Here is a 17414-nt window from a genome sequence, read left to right as displayed (position 1 = left end):
GAAAATATTAAAAAGTTCAGTTTAATTTAATTGCATTTTTGTTTTTCTGAGCAAAAAAAAAAAAGCATACATTTTCCCTAATTTACAGAAGACACCCACTAAAATGTAATTCAGTGTAAAAATCTTGTCAGGCAGATTTACAACAAAAATCAATTTATGACATTTTAAAAGACTAATTACTGTCAGCCCAAAAAGTACCTTAAAAGTAGACACTTTACTTGCATTTAATGCGTTTTCTATGGACATAAAATCTTTTGCAATTTTTTTTAAACTATTTAATCTAATTGTTTTCTATTTGAATACATTTTAAAATGTAATTAATTCATCAAAAGCTAAATTTTCAGCAAGATCCTTCAGAAATCATTTTAACAAATAAATTATTATTATTATTATTATCAATATTTAAAACTGCTGAGTGCTTTTTTTCAGGATACTTTTATGAATAGACAGATCCAAAGCATTTATCTGAAATAAAAAATAAAAAAGCTTTTGTAACATTATACACCACACCATTCAAAAGCTTGGAGTCGGTATAATTATTTTTTGGGGGAAAGAAATTATAGTAATTAAAACTTTTAGCAAAAATGCTTTAAATTGATCAAAAGTGATGATAAAGACATTTATAATGTTACAAAAGATTTCTATTTTAGATAAACGCTGTTCTTCTGAACTTTTTTTAATTCATCAAAGAATTAAAGTAATAATAATAATAAATGTTTTGAGCAGCAAATCAGAATATTTAAATGATTTCTGAAGGATCGTTTGACTGGAGTAATGAGGCTAAAAATTCAGCTTTGAAATCACAAGAATAAATTTGAATCAAATTTGCAATTTCCTTGACGTCTTTGACCCATGTATTAATCTCAGGGAATAATTTTAGGTCAATAAAAAGATCATAAAAAGTGGGCGTATTGGAGAGAAACCAATTTCACATTTTTGAAAACTAAAAGGGACTTATGACATCAGCTACAATGATTTGAAGTGAATCATTTAGTTTAATGATTTTACAAATATCAAGTCATTACATTAATAATGCCAAAATGTTTTAATGTTAGCAGAGTGTCTTTGCAGCCCTACCTGGTTTCTTGCGTGCTTTGTCATGCCCCAGCTGTCCCAGGTCATTGCAGCCACAGGTGTACACCGTCCCGTCCTCCAGGAGAAAGACTGTATGACGTCTGCCGCACCCCACGCCCCGCACACGCTTGCCCTCGAAGAACTCACATTTCCTCGGTTCCAGCACTATCTCTTCATCAATGCCACCTAAACCCAGCTGCCCGTATGAGGCATTTCCCCAGCACAACATGACGAAGGGCCCGTATGGCCGCTTTCTTCCGCAGGTTGAAGACCTACAGGTTTGACTGCTTTACACACACCTGAAAGATGAAAGCAAACCCTTTAATGCAGTAGTAACTAGATGCTTAGTATAATTTTTCAGTAATCTTATATATATATAGAGAGAGAGACAGAGATTACTGTGTGTGTGTGTGTGTGTGTGTGTGTGTGTGTATATGAGTAAATTACACACACACACACACACACACACACACACACACACACACACACACACACACACACACACACACACACACACACACACACACACACACACACACACACACACACACACACACACACACACACACACACACACACACACACAGTCAAAAGTTTGGACACGTTTCCCCATTCTTATTGATAGGGAAGTGTGTCCAAACTTTTGACTGGTAGTGTGTGTATATACAGTATATGTGACCCTGGACCACAAAACCAGTCTTAAGTCGCTGGGGTATATTTGTAGCAATAGCCAAAAATACCTTGTATGGCTCAAAATTATTGATTTTTCTTTTATGCCAAAAATCATTAGGAAATTAAGTAAAGATCATGCTCCATGAAGATTTTTTGTAAAATTCCTACTATAAATATATAAAAATGTAGTAATATGCATTGTTAAGAACTTAATTTGGAGAACTTTAAAGGTGATTTTCTCAGTATTTTGATTTTTTTGCATCCTCAGATTCCAGATCTTTCATATGATGTATACATCTCAGTTTTGTAAAATGTAACCTTATGACTGGTTTTGTCGTCCAGGGTCACATGGTGTGTGTGTGTGTGTGTGTGTGTGTGTGTATATATATATATATATATATATATCACAAAAAATTTAATATGAAGAATTTAGCATTTTTAGAATGTATTCAGGGTGGGGAAAATTGACAAAACATGATTTAATGGTGAGAAAAAAAAAAAAAAAAAATATATATATATATATATATATATAAATTAAAAAAATAAAAAGTCAAAATTTTAAATTCTAAGGGGAAAAAAGGCAAACTGTAAGATGTACTACCAGTCAACAGTAAGGTTAGTAAGTATTTATTTGATATAAAATACAGCAAAACCAGTAATATTGTAAAGTATTTTACTATTTAAAATAACTGCTTTTTATATACATTTTAAAATGTAATTGATTCATGTGATCAAATCTTAATTTTCATCATGATCTTTCAGAAATCATTCTAATAAACATTTATTATTATTATTATTATTATTATTATTATTATTATTATTATTATTATTATTATTATTATTATTATTATTATTATCATCATCATCAAGTGAGTTGAGTACATTGTTTTTAGGATATGTTTATGAATAGAAAGATCCAAAGATCAGCATTTATCTGAAATAAAAAGCTTTTGTAACATAATTCACAATACCATTTAAAAGCTTGTAGTCAGTATACCATTTTTTTATTTGAGAATGAAATTAATACTTTTATTTAGATTGAAATTAATCAAAAGTCATACTAAAGACATTTATAATGTTACAAAAGATTTGTATTTTAGATAAATGCTGTTATTCTTTTTATTCATTAAAAAAAAAACTAAAAAGAATTCTACTCAGAATTTCAACATAATAAATGTTTCCTGAGCAGCAAATCAGAATATTACAATGATTTCTAAAGGATCAAGTGACTTGAGTAAGTGACTTGATGCTACTCCAGCGTTGAAAACACAGGAATAAATAACTTTTTTTTTTAATTTCAAAAAGAAAGCAGTTATTTTAAAATTATTTTATAGTAAAAATATATCAACATTTTACTGTTTTTGATGTTCTTTGAATCAAATAAATGCAGGCTTGGTGAGCAGAAGAGACTGCTTTTAAAAACATTACAAATTATACTCTTCAAAAACTTTTGACTGGTAGTGTATCTTACAGTTTTATACCTAAATTTTTGACTTTAGAATTGTGAGATACATACTCAGAATTTTGACTTTTTATAATAAATAAGGTAATTGCAACTTTATCTAACAACTTTTTTTTTTCATTTATATTTATATATTTTTTTATCAATAATTAATATTTTTAGCTATTCTATCTTTAATTTTAAATATTTGTTGACAAACTGGTAGTAGTGTATAGTCACAATTACCTTTATTTATTTTATTATAATTTTTTTGTTCCATTTTTATTCCATTGTGGAAACAAGTACTAAAATGTACCCAATTACATTATATATTAAATATGAGTCTTAAATGTTATATTGACACCAAACCACATACTCTGGAAGTAACTCAACTCAACTTTTTTAGCAAGGATGCTATAAATTGATCAAAAGTGATGCACAAAAGATTTCTATTTTAGATAAATGCTGTTCTTCTGAACTTTTTATTCATCAAGAAACTGTAATAATAATAACAATAATAATAATAATAATATTAATAATAATAAACAACCTTTTTTTTGAGCAGTAAATCAGAATGTTACAATGATTCCTGAAGGATCGTGTGACTGGGGTAATGATGCGAAAAATTCAGCTTTGAAATCACAGGAATAAATTACATTTTAAAATGTATTGAAATAGAAAATAGTTATTTAAAATAGTAAAAATAATCTATATTTTTTTTATTTTATCTTCCATTTTAAATATTTGTTTACAAAATGGTAGTAGTGTATAGTCACAATTACCTTTATTCATTTTATTTTTTTTCCACTGTGAAAACAAGTACTAAAATGTACCCAATTACATTATATATTAAATATAAGTCCTAAAGTTTATATTGATACCTTATCACACACTCTAGAAGTAACTCAAGAGATTTCTATTTTAGAGAAATGCTGTTCTTCTGTAAATTGTGTTCATCAAGAAACTGAAATAATAATAATAATAATAATATTAATAATAATAAATGTTTTTTGAGCAGCAAATCAGAACATTACAATAATTTCTGAAGGATCGTGTGACTGGAGTAATGATGCTAAAAATTCAGCACTGAAATCACAGGAATAAATTACATTTTAAAATATATTCAAATATAAATCAGTTATTTTAAATAGTAAAAATAAATAATATTTTTTGTTATTTTATCTTTAATATAAATATTTTTTGACAAACTGGTAGCAGTGTTTTATTATTACTTTTTTGGTCCATTGTCTTAACAAGTACTAAAATGTACCCAATTACGTTATATATTATATATAAGTCCTACATTTTATATGTGACCCTGGACCACAAAACCAGCCTTAAGTCGCTGGGGTATATTTGTAGCAATAGCCAAAAATACATTGCATGGGTCAAAATTCTTGATTTTTCTTTTATGCCAAAAATCATTAGGAAATTAAGTAAAGACCATGTTCCATGAAGATTTTATGTAAAATTCCTACTATAAATATATCAAAATGTAATTTTTGATTAGTAATATGCATTGTTAAGAACTTAATTTGGACAACTTTAAAGGTGATTTTCTCAGTATTTAGATTTTTTTGCACCCTCAGATTCCAGATTTTCAAATAGTTGTATCTCGGCCAAATATTGTCCTATCATAACAAACCATACATCAATAGAAAGCTTATTTATTGAGCTTTCATATGATGTATATATCTCAGTTTTGTCAAATTTAACCTTATGACTGGTTTTGTGGTCCAGGGTCACATATTGACACCAAACCACATACTCTAAAAGTAACACAGCTCACAAACCTGTCATGTACCATTACCTGATTTTTGTCTGCACTCACTAGGTTACAAAACTAACCAGTAGCCTATACTAGTTCAGCTGTCACACAGTTGTCAATGGGTGCCACGGTCTAAATAGGTGAAAATGAAAGCCTGCAAATTAGTCCCGCCCTAAAAAGAAAATTCTTTAGAAATCTTTCTAGAAGTCTCAAGCTGTGGGAGGTGTGTACATAAACATTTATTGCATAACACAACGTATAGTCAAACACTATAATTGGATGCAATTAAAACGACACCAATGCTTTACATGCTTAAAGATACATGTAACTGTTTTTTATAGCAAAATAACAAAAAACGTAATACTGTATTGAATTTTAAACTTCAAACCACGTGAGATTTAAATGTCCTGGCATGTGAAAATGACTGTAAGGGAATGTAAGCTAATTCTTATTAGCGTAAACTCTCTGTATTTGTTATACGACAGCCTTTTAAAATAAAACAAACCACACCTCGCTATTGTTGTACACGAAATTGTGCCTTTAAGTGACCACAAACTAATACCCTCACCAGTCCCAAATATAAAGCATTAGTTGACTTGAACACCGCTAAATTTCTGCACCCACACCCATTGACAACATGAGAATGCTAGTCAGTTACAAATCCTGTTTGCTATTTCTTACCTGTTGATATGGAATAAAACACTCCTGTGGACGCGTCCAGCACACGTTCAGCGTTTATGTTTACATGAACGTTATTGCAGATATGTTTTGTAATGTCATGACAGCCTGAAAGAGCGCCAGCAGCAGGACACGCGCTTAAATACACACAGCGGAATGAACGCGAAGCTACAGTAATATTCTAGAGGCTTTGCTGACACCGGATGTGACGACACACACACGCGGAGCTCCTGCTGTGGGGTTAAAACTAAATAAATAAAATAAATAAATAAATAAAGGTTAGAACTAAACACATAATCATAATGATAATAATAATTAAAGCAAAGTCTGTTTGGTATGTAAAAAAAAAGTTGACGTTATGATTTCTTCATAGCTAACTTACGCTACTGTTGTAGTCAACATTTGTTTTGAGGTAAAACACACACACACACACACACACACACACACACACCCACACACACACACACACACACACACACACACACACACACACACATATGGATTCGGATTTATCTACTCGGTTAAAATGCTAGAAAAGGTTCACAGCCAAAGATAGGCAATTCTTCAAAATAAAAGTTGAAATAAATCGCCACTCAGAAGAATTATTATGGCACAATTTGAGAGCAAGAAAAGGGATTACTTTTGTTGTCTGATGCCGGATAATTAGTAGAGATGCACCGATCTGGATTTTGGGGGCCGATCACCGATCACCGATCACCAAAAGCAGTATCTGCCGATCCCGATATTACCGATCACAGCGTCAAATCCATAAATTCTTCAATATTGTTGTCTCATGTACAAACATTGACATTGTATTATTAGTATAAAAAGTAGGAAATGAGAAAGTATCATGAATTGACCAGTTTTATTGCAGGCTGAGGCAAATTTCAATATTGAACACTCTCAAGACTCTCAGACAACTTGGACTCAGCTTACATAGAGTAAGTGTTGCTTACTATCTTAAACTGTCTTTTGGCAGTAATTATGTACAACACAACATTTCACTCTTTTAGAGCTGACACAATTTGTAAACTATGAACCTTAGTTTTTCTGTAGAAAAAGTTAAATCTAATACAAGAGTTAAATCTTAAAATAAAAAAATGATTGTGCAAAACACACATGTGCACCATAATAAACATTTAACTCTCAGGAGGCTCTTTCTTAAAATCACAATTTAGAGTTTAGCAACAAGCTTTTTGTGGAAAAATAAAATAAATATGCCATACATATGCATATACACATACATATACATATACAGGGTGCAATTTGTGAAAAAAAAAACAGAAGGGGGGATGCTTTTAGAAACTTTTTTTTCTCTCTCCATAGGGAGAGGTTGACCAAACTGTTACTGTAATCTGTTAACAACGCGCATTATACCTGTCTTTTTAGGCAAGAACCAGATAATGAGTGTCAGGTCATGAATTTTTTTTAATATGACAGAAGCTGTATTATGTGATCACAATTTAATAAAAACATTGTATTAATAGTAATGGTTTAATTTCAAACAACGAATACATTTTATAGAGAAGGTGAGCAAAGTATCAACGGAGCTTTTTGGAAACTCAGAATCAGTAAACCACTGCGTCGCAAAAAGATTCACTGTTTTGAAGCGCTCCAATCGGATCGCGAATCATTTGATTCAGTACGTTCAACTTCAAAGCGCGTATGGCGAATCATTTGATTTAGACGACTTTAAAGTGCGTATTGCAAATAATTTGATTTAGATCGGGACGTAGGAGCGGCTTCGCGGGACGTTTTATCCCCACCGTGGATAAAAATAATTCAGCAGAGGCAGGGATGCATAGACCAGAGGGGAGGAAATCCCCTCACCGGCGACGTCATCTTCAGTGTTAATGCGTTGTAGAGACAGCCACGCCCATTAGGAGACCCTAGTCTGAGAAGTGGGAATGCGTGCTCTGGCGGCTGTTTGTTGTTGTAAACGTCATCTGATCGGCCTGCTCTGATCTATTTTGAGAACTCCGATCAAAACCGATAGCGCCCCTATCGGTCGATTGCGATCGGATGCCGATCGATCGGTGCATCTCTAATAATTAGAATAGTTTATTTTTTGTTGTTGTTGTTGTTTGGGGCTTGGTTTATGTATTTTGTCATTACACTTGGAATCACTTTCTCCAAATGCACAATTTTCTCTGACTAAATACATTAAAATTAAGAAATTATCATATGTATATCCGTCTGATTATATGCAGCAATTTATAATATTGACTATATTCATAAAGTGTAACCATTTTTGTGAACGGTGTAAGCACGGAAATCCATTAACTTTAATCATATTTGTGACAGATGCAAGCACAACAAATACAAAGTAAAAGTCCTGTTCTTTTTTGCTCACAAAGCCTGCATTTATTTGATCCGAAGCACAGCAAAAGCAGTAAAAATGTTAAATATTTTTACTATTTAAAATATCTGTTTTCTCTCTGAATATATTTTAAAATGTAATTTATTCCTGTGATTTTAAAGCTGAATTTTAAACGTCATTACTTCAGTCTTCAGTGTCACATGATCCTTCAGAAATCATTCTAATATTCTGATTTGCTGCTCAAAAACATTTATTATGTTGAAAACAGCTGAGTATAATTTCTATCAGGTTTCTTTGATAAATAGAAAGTTCAGAAGAACAGCATATATCTAAAATAGAAATTTTTGCAACATTATAAATGTCTTTATCATCACTTTTGATCAGTTTAAAGCATCCTCGCTAAATAGAAGTATTAATTTCTATAATTTTTTTCCAAGCTTTCTCCAAGATTCCAAGCCTAACCTATTACAGATAAATGCTGATCTTTGGATCATTCATTCATTCATTCATTCAGCACAGTAGAATGATTTCTGAAGGATCATGTGAGTGATGTAAAGGTGCTGAAAATTCAGCTTTGACCACAGAGATAAAATACATTTTAAAATATATTCAAATAGAAAAGCAGTTATTTTAAATAGTTAAAATATTTCACAATATTACTGCTTTTACTGTAATTGGATCAAATTAATGCAGGTTGGTGAGCGGAAGAGAATTCTTTAAAAACATTTTAAAATTTGTACCGTTCAAAAACGTTTGACTAGATAAATTTGAGAATTTCTCTCTCTCTATATAGTCATTGTCAATTAAGTGAATGAAAATGCACATGCACTACTTTTGGTGTTGTAGTAATCATTGTGATGCTACAAAAAAATAAATAAAGTGAACTAAGTTACTGAGGTAGAACTAATACAAACAAACAGTTTGATATGTGGATGTTTGTGTAAATCTGAGAAGGGTGAATTTTAATCATGAACATGTTCCAGTGGCTACAAACCTCAGTGTAACTTTTCAACACCCAAACCCAAAACTAGCTACAACAGAAATGTTGCATGTTTATTAAAAAACAAAACCAAAAAGCAAAACAAACACTGTACCAAAGTGCATTTGTAAGTTTACGAGACAACAATAGTCTGCATTCAATGAGGTAGCACAAAAATAACACTTGCTTGTGTTAGTAAAAACCACATTCATTTCTCCCATGATGTCTTCATTTCTCAAAGATGGCCGGAAATAATAATACTTAAGCAAACGTAACACAACAAGGCAGTATTCAGTGGGTAATGCACAACAGCATTAGAGTATTGCACCTCACCTCATGAACAATACAGTGATTTAAATCGTCCAGTTTACACCCCAATCACGTAAATTAAAAAGGATGCAAAATTCAGCAGCTTGAAGTGGTTCGATTCAAGTAACAGTTAAGAGCAGTGTGCTTGCTTTATGAATACAAACTCTCCCCTGTGAAGTGATAACGGTCCGATACTTTCTTGTCCGCTTTCCATCACCTGTCGAAGCAGGGAGCGGCGCAGGGGTAGAGCGTATTCACCTGGTAACCCCTGCTGGGAACGTTCACCATGGCATCCATGGTCTGTGTCTGCGTGAGGCCGTGCAGAGGGGCAGTGGAGACCGGCATTGAGGCCGTGTGTGTCAGATATGTCGGAGGACCTTGAGCAGACACTACCACCGGCTGGCAGTTCTGTTGCATGTATTGCGTATTGGGCCGTTGCATGTACTGATGCAAGGACATGCTCTGACCCTGGACGGGATACACCATCTGTGCTGGCTGAGCACTCGGCTGTGGGCATTTCTGCTTGTTCGCTTCCTTTACGTCACTGTCATGAGCACTGAGAGAGAGAGAGAGAAAGAGAGAGAGAAAGTGGTAGAGGATATTAGGGGAGATGATAACATTTTACAAAATTAATCTAAGTACATCTTGAATGCATGCATGCAACTAATCTGAATTTACGTAAATGCAACTTGAATGCATGCATTAACAACTTTATTCAATTTATGTAAATGCAACTTGAATGCATGCATATAAAACTTTACTAAATTCAAGCATACGTGTTTTTTTTCTCTTAATGCATCATTTTTCCTTCTGGAGCATCAGTGAGTGTTTGAACCTTCTGTAATAGTTGCATATGAGTCCCTCAGTTGTCCTCAGTGTGAAAAGATGGATCTCAAAATCATACATTGTTGGAAATGTTTTAGTGAAACTGAATAAAAATGAAATGTTTTTTGTTTGTCCTGAACAGTTAAACTGCCTGCTGTTCTTCAGAAAAATCCTTTGGGTCCCACAAATTCTTTGTTTTTGTTTTTTTAGCATTTTTGTGTATTTGAACCCTTTCAAACAAAAGGACAACTAAGGGACTCATATGCAACTATTACAGAAGGTTCAAACACTCACTGATGCTCCAGAAGGAAACATGAAACTTTTGGAATTTGAAGATCAGGGTAAATTGAACTAATTCTGTCTTCTGGGAAACATCTTCTGAAGGGCAGTACTAAATGAAAAAATATGATATTTAGGCAGAATAAGAAAAATATTTTTTTTTCTGTTCAAAAGTTTTCAAACCCCACTCTGAATGCATTGTGTTTCTATCTGAATCATCAGCATCAGTGAGCCTTCTGTAATAGTTGTCCTCAGTGGGAAAAGATGGATCTCTAAATCATACAGTCATTGTTGGAAAGGGTACAAATACACTAAAAACCAAGATTTTTTTGTTTTGGTGAAACTGAATGAAAATGAAAAATGATGCCTTTGCAACTAACTAAAATAAAATGAATTTTCAGTTAATGTTTATTACATTTTTTAAGTAAAAAACAAAATGCAGAAAAGTAGTACACTACCAGTCAAAGGTTTTTAATATTTTTTAAAGACGTCTCTTCTGCTCACCAAGCCTGCATTTATTTGATCCGAAGTACAGCAAAAGCAGTAATATTGTGAAATATTTTCACTATTTAAATGAACTACTTTCTATTTTAAAATGTAATTTATTCCTGTGATCAAAGCTATATTTTCAGCATCATTACTCCAGTCTTCAGTGTCACGTGATCCTTCAGAAATCATTCTTATATGCTGATGTGCTGTTCAAGAAACATTTTTTTGATTATTTGAAGAACAGAAAGATCCAAATATCAGCATTTATCTGAAATAAAAAGCTTTGATAGAAATTAATACTTTTATTAAGCAAGGATGCTTTAAATTCATCAAAAGTGATGATAAAGACATTTATAATGTTACAAAAAGAAATGTAAATGTCATTCATCAACTGAAAACAAATATGCTCAGCTGTTTTTAACATAATAATACATGTTTTTTGAGCAGCAAAACTAAATATTAGAATGATTTCTGAGGGATCATGTGACACTGAAGACTGGTGTAACGATGCTAAAAATTCAGCTTTGAAATCACAGGAATAAATTACATTTTAAAATATAATCAATTAGAAAACTGCTATTTTAAACCGTAAAAATATTTACCTTTTTCTGTTTTTGCTGAACTTTGGATAAAATAAATAAAGACTTGGTGAGTAGAAGACACTTAATTTTTTTTTTCAAATCTTACAGTTCAAAAAGATTTGACTGGCAGTGTATATGCATGCAATCAACTTGCATTTACTTTACATGCATTCCATAAAGACGTATATGCATGCACGTAGTAAAGTTGCATATGCTTCAATTCAAGTCGCATTTATATGCATTCTAAAAAGTTTGTATAAGCATCAATGAAGTTGCTTTTACATGAATTCAGTAAAGTTTTTAATACAACTTAAATGTTTGGATTTATATATTTAGAGTTTCTACAACTTTACTGAATGCATTCAATTTCCATTTAGATGCATTCTGTACAGTTGCAAATGTAAATACAACTTAAATGCAAGCAAATGTAACTTGAATGCATGCATTTACAGTTTTACTGAATTCATGTAAATGTAACTTGAATGCATCAAGTTACATTTAAGCAAGTTGTATGTGCATCTACAGTTGAAGTCAAAAGTTTACATACACATTGCAGAATCTGCAAAGTGTAAAATATTTTACACAACGATAACAACAACTACCATGCTTGAAACTCACATTAGAAGTCTCTCCACGCAGGGCAGCAGCTGTTCCCAGGTGTACGCTGACAGACGCTGGAGGCGCGGAGGCCAGGTTAGAGACAGACGCAGTATTACACGGGAGGAGGCCACACATGCCGCAGCAACAAGGGAAGGGACGAATCGCAGAAATGCATGGTCTTTATGGAGAAAGGAAATATTTTTTATTAATACAAAAGAACAAAAAGATTCTGATTTAACAGGTAAAAATGCACTGCATCTAAATTAAACTCCACACCTTGTAAAGAGACCTCTAAGAAGTAGTCAGCATATTTAGACATGTACAGCATGGTCTTCTCCATGCACGCCATCGGCCAGCCGTCATGCAGGTCTGTCTCATTCACGGCGACCGGCAGATAGTACTCTATGAAGTGAGCAGCCGTGGGGAGGTAGAGGTTCCACTGAAACGTCTCGAGGAGCAGCAGCTCCATGTGCAGGAGACCCTGTTTGGTCAGAACCAGGTTCATAGAGCTCATGCAGCCCAGACTGTTCAGAGTCTCCAGCTTTGGGACGCGGTCTTCTCTCTCCTCAAACTTGCCTGGATAATATGACACAATGGCACAATGCTACGTGGTGTTCTTTGTGCATCATATACAACAGTTAATTTCAGACAATGTTACAATTGCAATCATTAATAGGGAGTATGAATCTTACTGGCTAAAAGCAAGCAGGACAGCGCGACCATGTGAAGCTGCTGTACTGAGATGTCATAGCGGTCCATGAACAGGTCCAACAGATAAACAGCCAAGTGTCTGGCCGCCGGGCACAGCTTGAAGCGATTGCTTACAATAGCAATGAGGTCTGCAAAGTATCGTCTAAGGCTCAGCTGTGGGGACTGGCCTTTGTAGGCAGGCAACCGCAGTTCCTAAAAGACAAGCAATGAGACAATCACACTGCAATTAATATGATTTAAAATTTGTGCAATACTCAGTTGCACCTGCATGTAAGCTGCATATGCATGTGCTGACATTACATTCATGTGAATTCAGAACAGCTGCATGTGCATGCATACAAAATGCATTTTACATGCATTCAGGGAAGTTCCATCTGCATGCATTCAACTTGTATTTACATGAATTCGGAATAGTTGCATATGGCTACATTCAAGATGCATTTCGATTAATTAAGTAAAGTTGTATAAGCATGCATTTGCTTGAATTCAGTAAAGTTGTATATGCATGCATTCAAGTTGCATTTACGTAAATTCAGATTAGTTGCATGCATGCATTCAGTAAAGGTGCGCACACATGCATTCCAGTTGCATTTAAATACATTCAGACCAGTTGCATATGCATGCATTTAGTAACGTTGCACATGCATGCATTCAGCTTGTATTTACATGAATTTAGAATATTTGCATATGAATACATTTATGATGTATTTAGATGAATTAAGTAAAGTTGCATATGCATGCGCTCAAGTTGCATTTGCATATATTCAGTGAAGTTGTACATGTATGCATTTAAGTTGCATTTACATGAATTTAGAACAATTGCATATGCATGCATTTAGTAAAGTTGCACATGCATTCATGCATCTTGTATTTAGGAATTCAAGTTGCATGTGCATACAATCACTAAAGTTGCATACACATGCATTCAAGTTGCATGAATTCAGAACAGTTGCATATGCGTGCATTCAGGACATATTTAGATGAATTAAGTAACCTTGCAAAAGCATGTATTGTTGCATTTGCTGGAATTGAGCAGAATTGCATATGCATGCATTCAAGTTGCATTTAAATTAATTCAGAACAGTTACATATGCATGCATTAGTAAAGTTGCATGCACTTAGCTTGCATTTACATGAATTCAGAATAGTTGCACATGAATACATTCAGGGCGTATTTAGATGAATTAATTTGCATAAGCATGCAGTGTTGCATTTGTTTGGATATAGAAAAGTTTTATATGCATGCATTCAAGTTGCATTTGGATACATTCAGTAAAGTTGTATATTTATGCATTTAAGTTGCATTTGCATGCATTCAGAACAGTTGCATATGCATGCATTTAGTAAAGTTGCACATGCATCCATTCAACTTGTATTTAGCAAAGTTTTCTATGCATGCATTCAAGTTGCATTTGCATACATTCACTAAAGTTGCATGAACATGCATTCAAGTTGCATTGACATGAATTCAGAACAGTTGCATATGCATGCATCCAGGACATATTTAGATGAATTAAGTAACATTGCAAAAGCATGCATTATTGCATTTGCTGGAATTCAGCAGAGTTGTATATGCATGCATTCAAGTTACACTTAAATGAATTCAGAACAGTTGCATATGCATTCATTAGTAAAGTTGCACATGCATGCATTCAACTTGTATTTACATGAATTTTAAAAAAAAATTGCATATGCATACATTCAAGGTTTAGATTTATTAAGTAACATTGCATAAGCATGCATTGTTGCATTTGCTGGAATTCAGTAAAGTTGTATATGCATACATGAATTCAGAAAACTTGCATATGCATATATTCAAGATTTAGATTTATTAGGTAATGTTGCATAAGCATGTGTTGTTGCATTTGCTGGAATTCAGTAAAGTTGTATATGCATGCATTAGTAAAGTTGCACATGCATGTATTCAGCTTGTATTTACATGAATTCAGAATAGTTGCATATGAATACATTCAGGACGTATTTGGATGAATTAAGTAAAGTTGCATAAGCATGCATAGTTGCATTTGCTGGAATTCAGATAAGTTGTATATGCATGCATTAGATTGTATCTACATTAATTTATTTAGGTTGTATATGCATGCATTCAAGTTGCATTCAAAAGAATTCAGGACAGTTGCATATGCATACATTTAGTGAAGTTGCACATGCATGCATTTAACTTCTATTTACATGAATAGTTGCATATGTATACATTCAATACATGTTTAGATGAATAAAATAAAGTTGCATAAGCATGCACTGATGCATTTGTTTAAATTCAGTAGTTGTGTATGTTGCATATGCATGCATTAGGTTACATTTACATTAACTGCATGTGGCACCAAATAACAACACAATGACATGAATACAAACTTTGTAACGCAGGGCCTGATAGATGTCCTCTGCAAGTTCTCCTTTCCACCACTGACCCTCCAGCTCCATTGGGCTCCTGGAACATGTGAAGTTTACAGATCAGATCAACTCCAGTGAGCAAAATGATCTCAGTGCATCCCAAGACAAATCACAGCTCCAGCGACAATCAGCACTGATGACGGTGAGACCCCTGAAGATTTTGATTGGTCCAACACACATCTCAATCAGGAGGAGAAGATGATTTAGAGTAACAAGCCTCAAAGTCTTCCTCAATGTGCACAAAAGTTTTTGGGTCAAACCAACTCAATGCAGATCACAGGAAACATAAGAACCAATAAGCGAAATGAATTAGTAGCATGCTATTCTAAATCAAAGAGGCATGTCTGATACAGAATAGCGCTACATGCGTAACTTTTAAAGGGAAAAAGCAGACGATGAAAACTTTTCAGTGTTTTGAATAAGGAAACAACTCACCGCACACAAGGACGCCTGCATACAGACAGTACAATGAAAACTAGCAGCCGAACAAACTTACTCGGGTAATCAAAGTGTAAATCAAAGTAAGTTTACACTGTGTTCACGAGCAAAGTAACAATACATGGCAAGGCGAGCCCATTCACAGTCTCAGCCAATCAAAAGACGCCTTACAATCACAGAGCGCGACCAATCAGAATTAAGCTTTCATCAGCGTCATCACTATCCATGGACTTCTGTGGCAGATCTGGAACAAATGCTGCCAGTGCAAGGAGAAAGAACTTCTAATCATAAAAAGAGGTGGAAAATATATATAATGGCAACAACTTACATCTAACACCGGGGAAACTCAATTTTCAGTAGTAGCTTTTTGTAAAGGAATAACTTTTAACTCAAATATCTGTGCATGCTATAACACGACCTTACCATTAGAGGACACCATATTCATAATAATGAGCAAACTTTTGTTTACTGCTGTTTAGAACAATAGTTTTGTTTTAGTTTTGTCATGAGTATTTTTAAAGCATTAAACAGCAGGTTTACCGTTTACAGTTGGTTTAATTTAATTTATCACCCAAAATATTGTTTGGCCTTGCAAAATAAAATTCATTTAAAAAGGGAAGTGGACAAAAGACTGAGCAATGAACACGTTTGCCTCCTGTATCTACACTTTTACACATTAGTACATACTGTGTACTTTGAATTGTGAATTGTTTGTTAAAATCACACAATTTACCTACGATTGCAACAGTAAAGAACTGATATGTGTTTAATAGCTACATTAGAAGCTTGACTGGTACTAAACTGCAGGAATATATAAACAAACTAGCATTAATATGAATTATTATATATTTTCCATTTAATCAAAATCTAGAAGCGATGCTATTAAGTTAATTTGCATCAAACAGAAATTTTCTACAGAATGGAAATGGTAGGAAATCTCTGTTTACTAATCTTACAAAAGCAAATTACTGCAGAAAAACTAACTAAATATCACAATAATGCATTTTATGCCAATTTTATTAAGTGTTAATGCAGAAAAATAAAGAAAAGAGAGAAAGATATGTAATAAACATCAGTCTATTAGCATATATTTAAAGGCAAACAGACTACACTTTCCTTTTTTAGATTTATGTTTTATTTACACCTTAAAAAGTGCTCCAGGAACTGCCCAGTTTTTTTGATTAGTTTATTATTGAAGTAATAGATTTTAACCAATTTTAGCTAGTGATGACTTTTAGTTTTGCCGATATACTTTCAGTTTTTTTTCATTGAAATTTAAAAGCATTTAATTTGATTTTATTTATTTTTTATGCATAATTTCTATTTATTTATTTTAAATTATGTAGTCTAACATTCATTTTTTTGTTTAATTATTTAAAAATAAAAAAATAATTTTAATAAAATATAGTTAATGAAAAAACTGAAAGTATATATATATATATATATATATATATATATATATATATATATATTTAATTTGTATATTTATTATGCATATTTTTATTTATTTACTGTATACTGTATACTACTGTATATTAATTTACTATATACTATATATATATATATATATATATAAATATACTTTCAGTTTTTTTCATTGAAATTTAAAAGCATTTAATTTGATTATTTTTTATCCTGCCTATTTTTATGTATTTATTTATGTAATTATTAAATTATGTAGTCTAACATAAATCTTTTTTGTTTAATTATTTAAACATTAAAAAATATAGTTAATGAAAAAACTGAAAGTATTTTTTATGATGCATATTTTTATTTATTTTAAAATGATGTAGTCTAACATTCAAATTATATATATATATATATATATATATATATAT

General features: G+C 32.6%; 2 protein-coding genes across 5 annotated transcripts in view; both read right to left on the bottom strand.

The window, feature by feature from the left end:
- The window catches only part of herc4 (HECT and RLD domain containing E3 ubiquitin protein ligase 4), a 34224-nt gene extending 28453 nt beyond the window's left edge, over positions 1-5771 (bottom strand). For all 4 annotated transcript variants that reach the window (XM_073833641.1, XM_073833643.1, XM_073833642.1 and 1 more), the window contains exons 1-2: positions 5637-5771; positions 1078-1373 (exon numbers count right to left, since the gene is read on the bottom strand). In XM_073833641.1, the coding sequence (XP_073689742.1) occupies positions 1078-1303 (226 nt within the window). In that variant the 5' untranslated portion in view covers positions 1304-1373; positions 5637-5771. The remainder of the gene's footprint in view (positions 1-1077; positions 1374-5636) is intronic.
- Positions 5772-9035: 3264 nt separating this feature from the next.
- ccnj (cyclin J) lies at positions 9036-15707 on the bottom strand. Its single transcript, XM_073834798.1, has 6 exons — positions 15574-15707; positions 15100-15175; positions 12708-12918; positions 12292-12591; positions 12034-12193; positions 9036-9797 (listed from the first exon to the last, which is right to left on the bottom strand). Exons 2-6 carry the CDS (start codon positions 15166-15168, stop codon positions 9455-9457), a joined length of 1083 nt encoding a protein of 360 aa, XP_073690899.1. The 5' UTR covers positions 15169-15175; positions 15574-15707; the 3' UTR covers positions 9036-9454.
- Positions 15708-17414: the final 1707 nt, after the last annotated feature.

The sequence above is a fragment of the Garra rufa genome, chromosome 2 (genome assembly GCF_049309525.1).
Source record: "Garra rufa chromosome 2, GarRuf1.0, whole genome shotgun sequence".
Lineage (NCBI taxonomy): Eukaryota > Metazoa > Chordata > Actinopteri > Cypriniformes > Cyprinidae > Garra > Garra rufa.
Note: the sequence above shows the minus strand (reverse complement) of the source record. Positions and strands in the feature narration are given on the sequence as shown.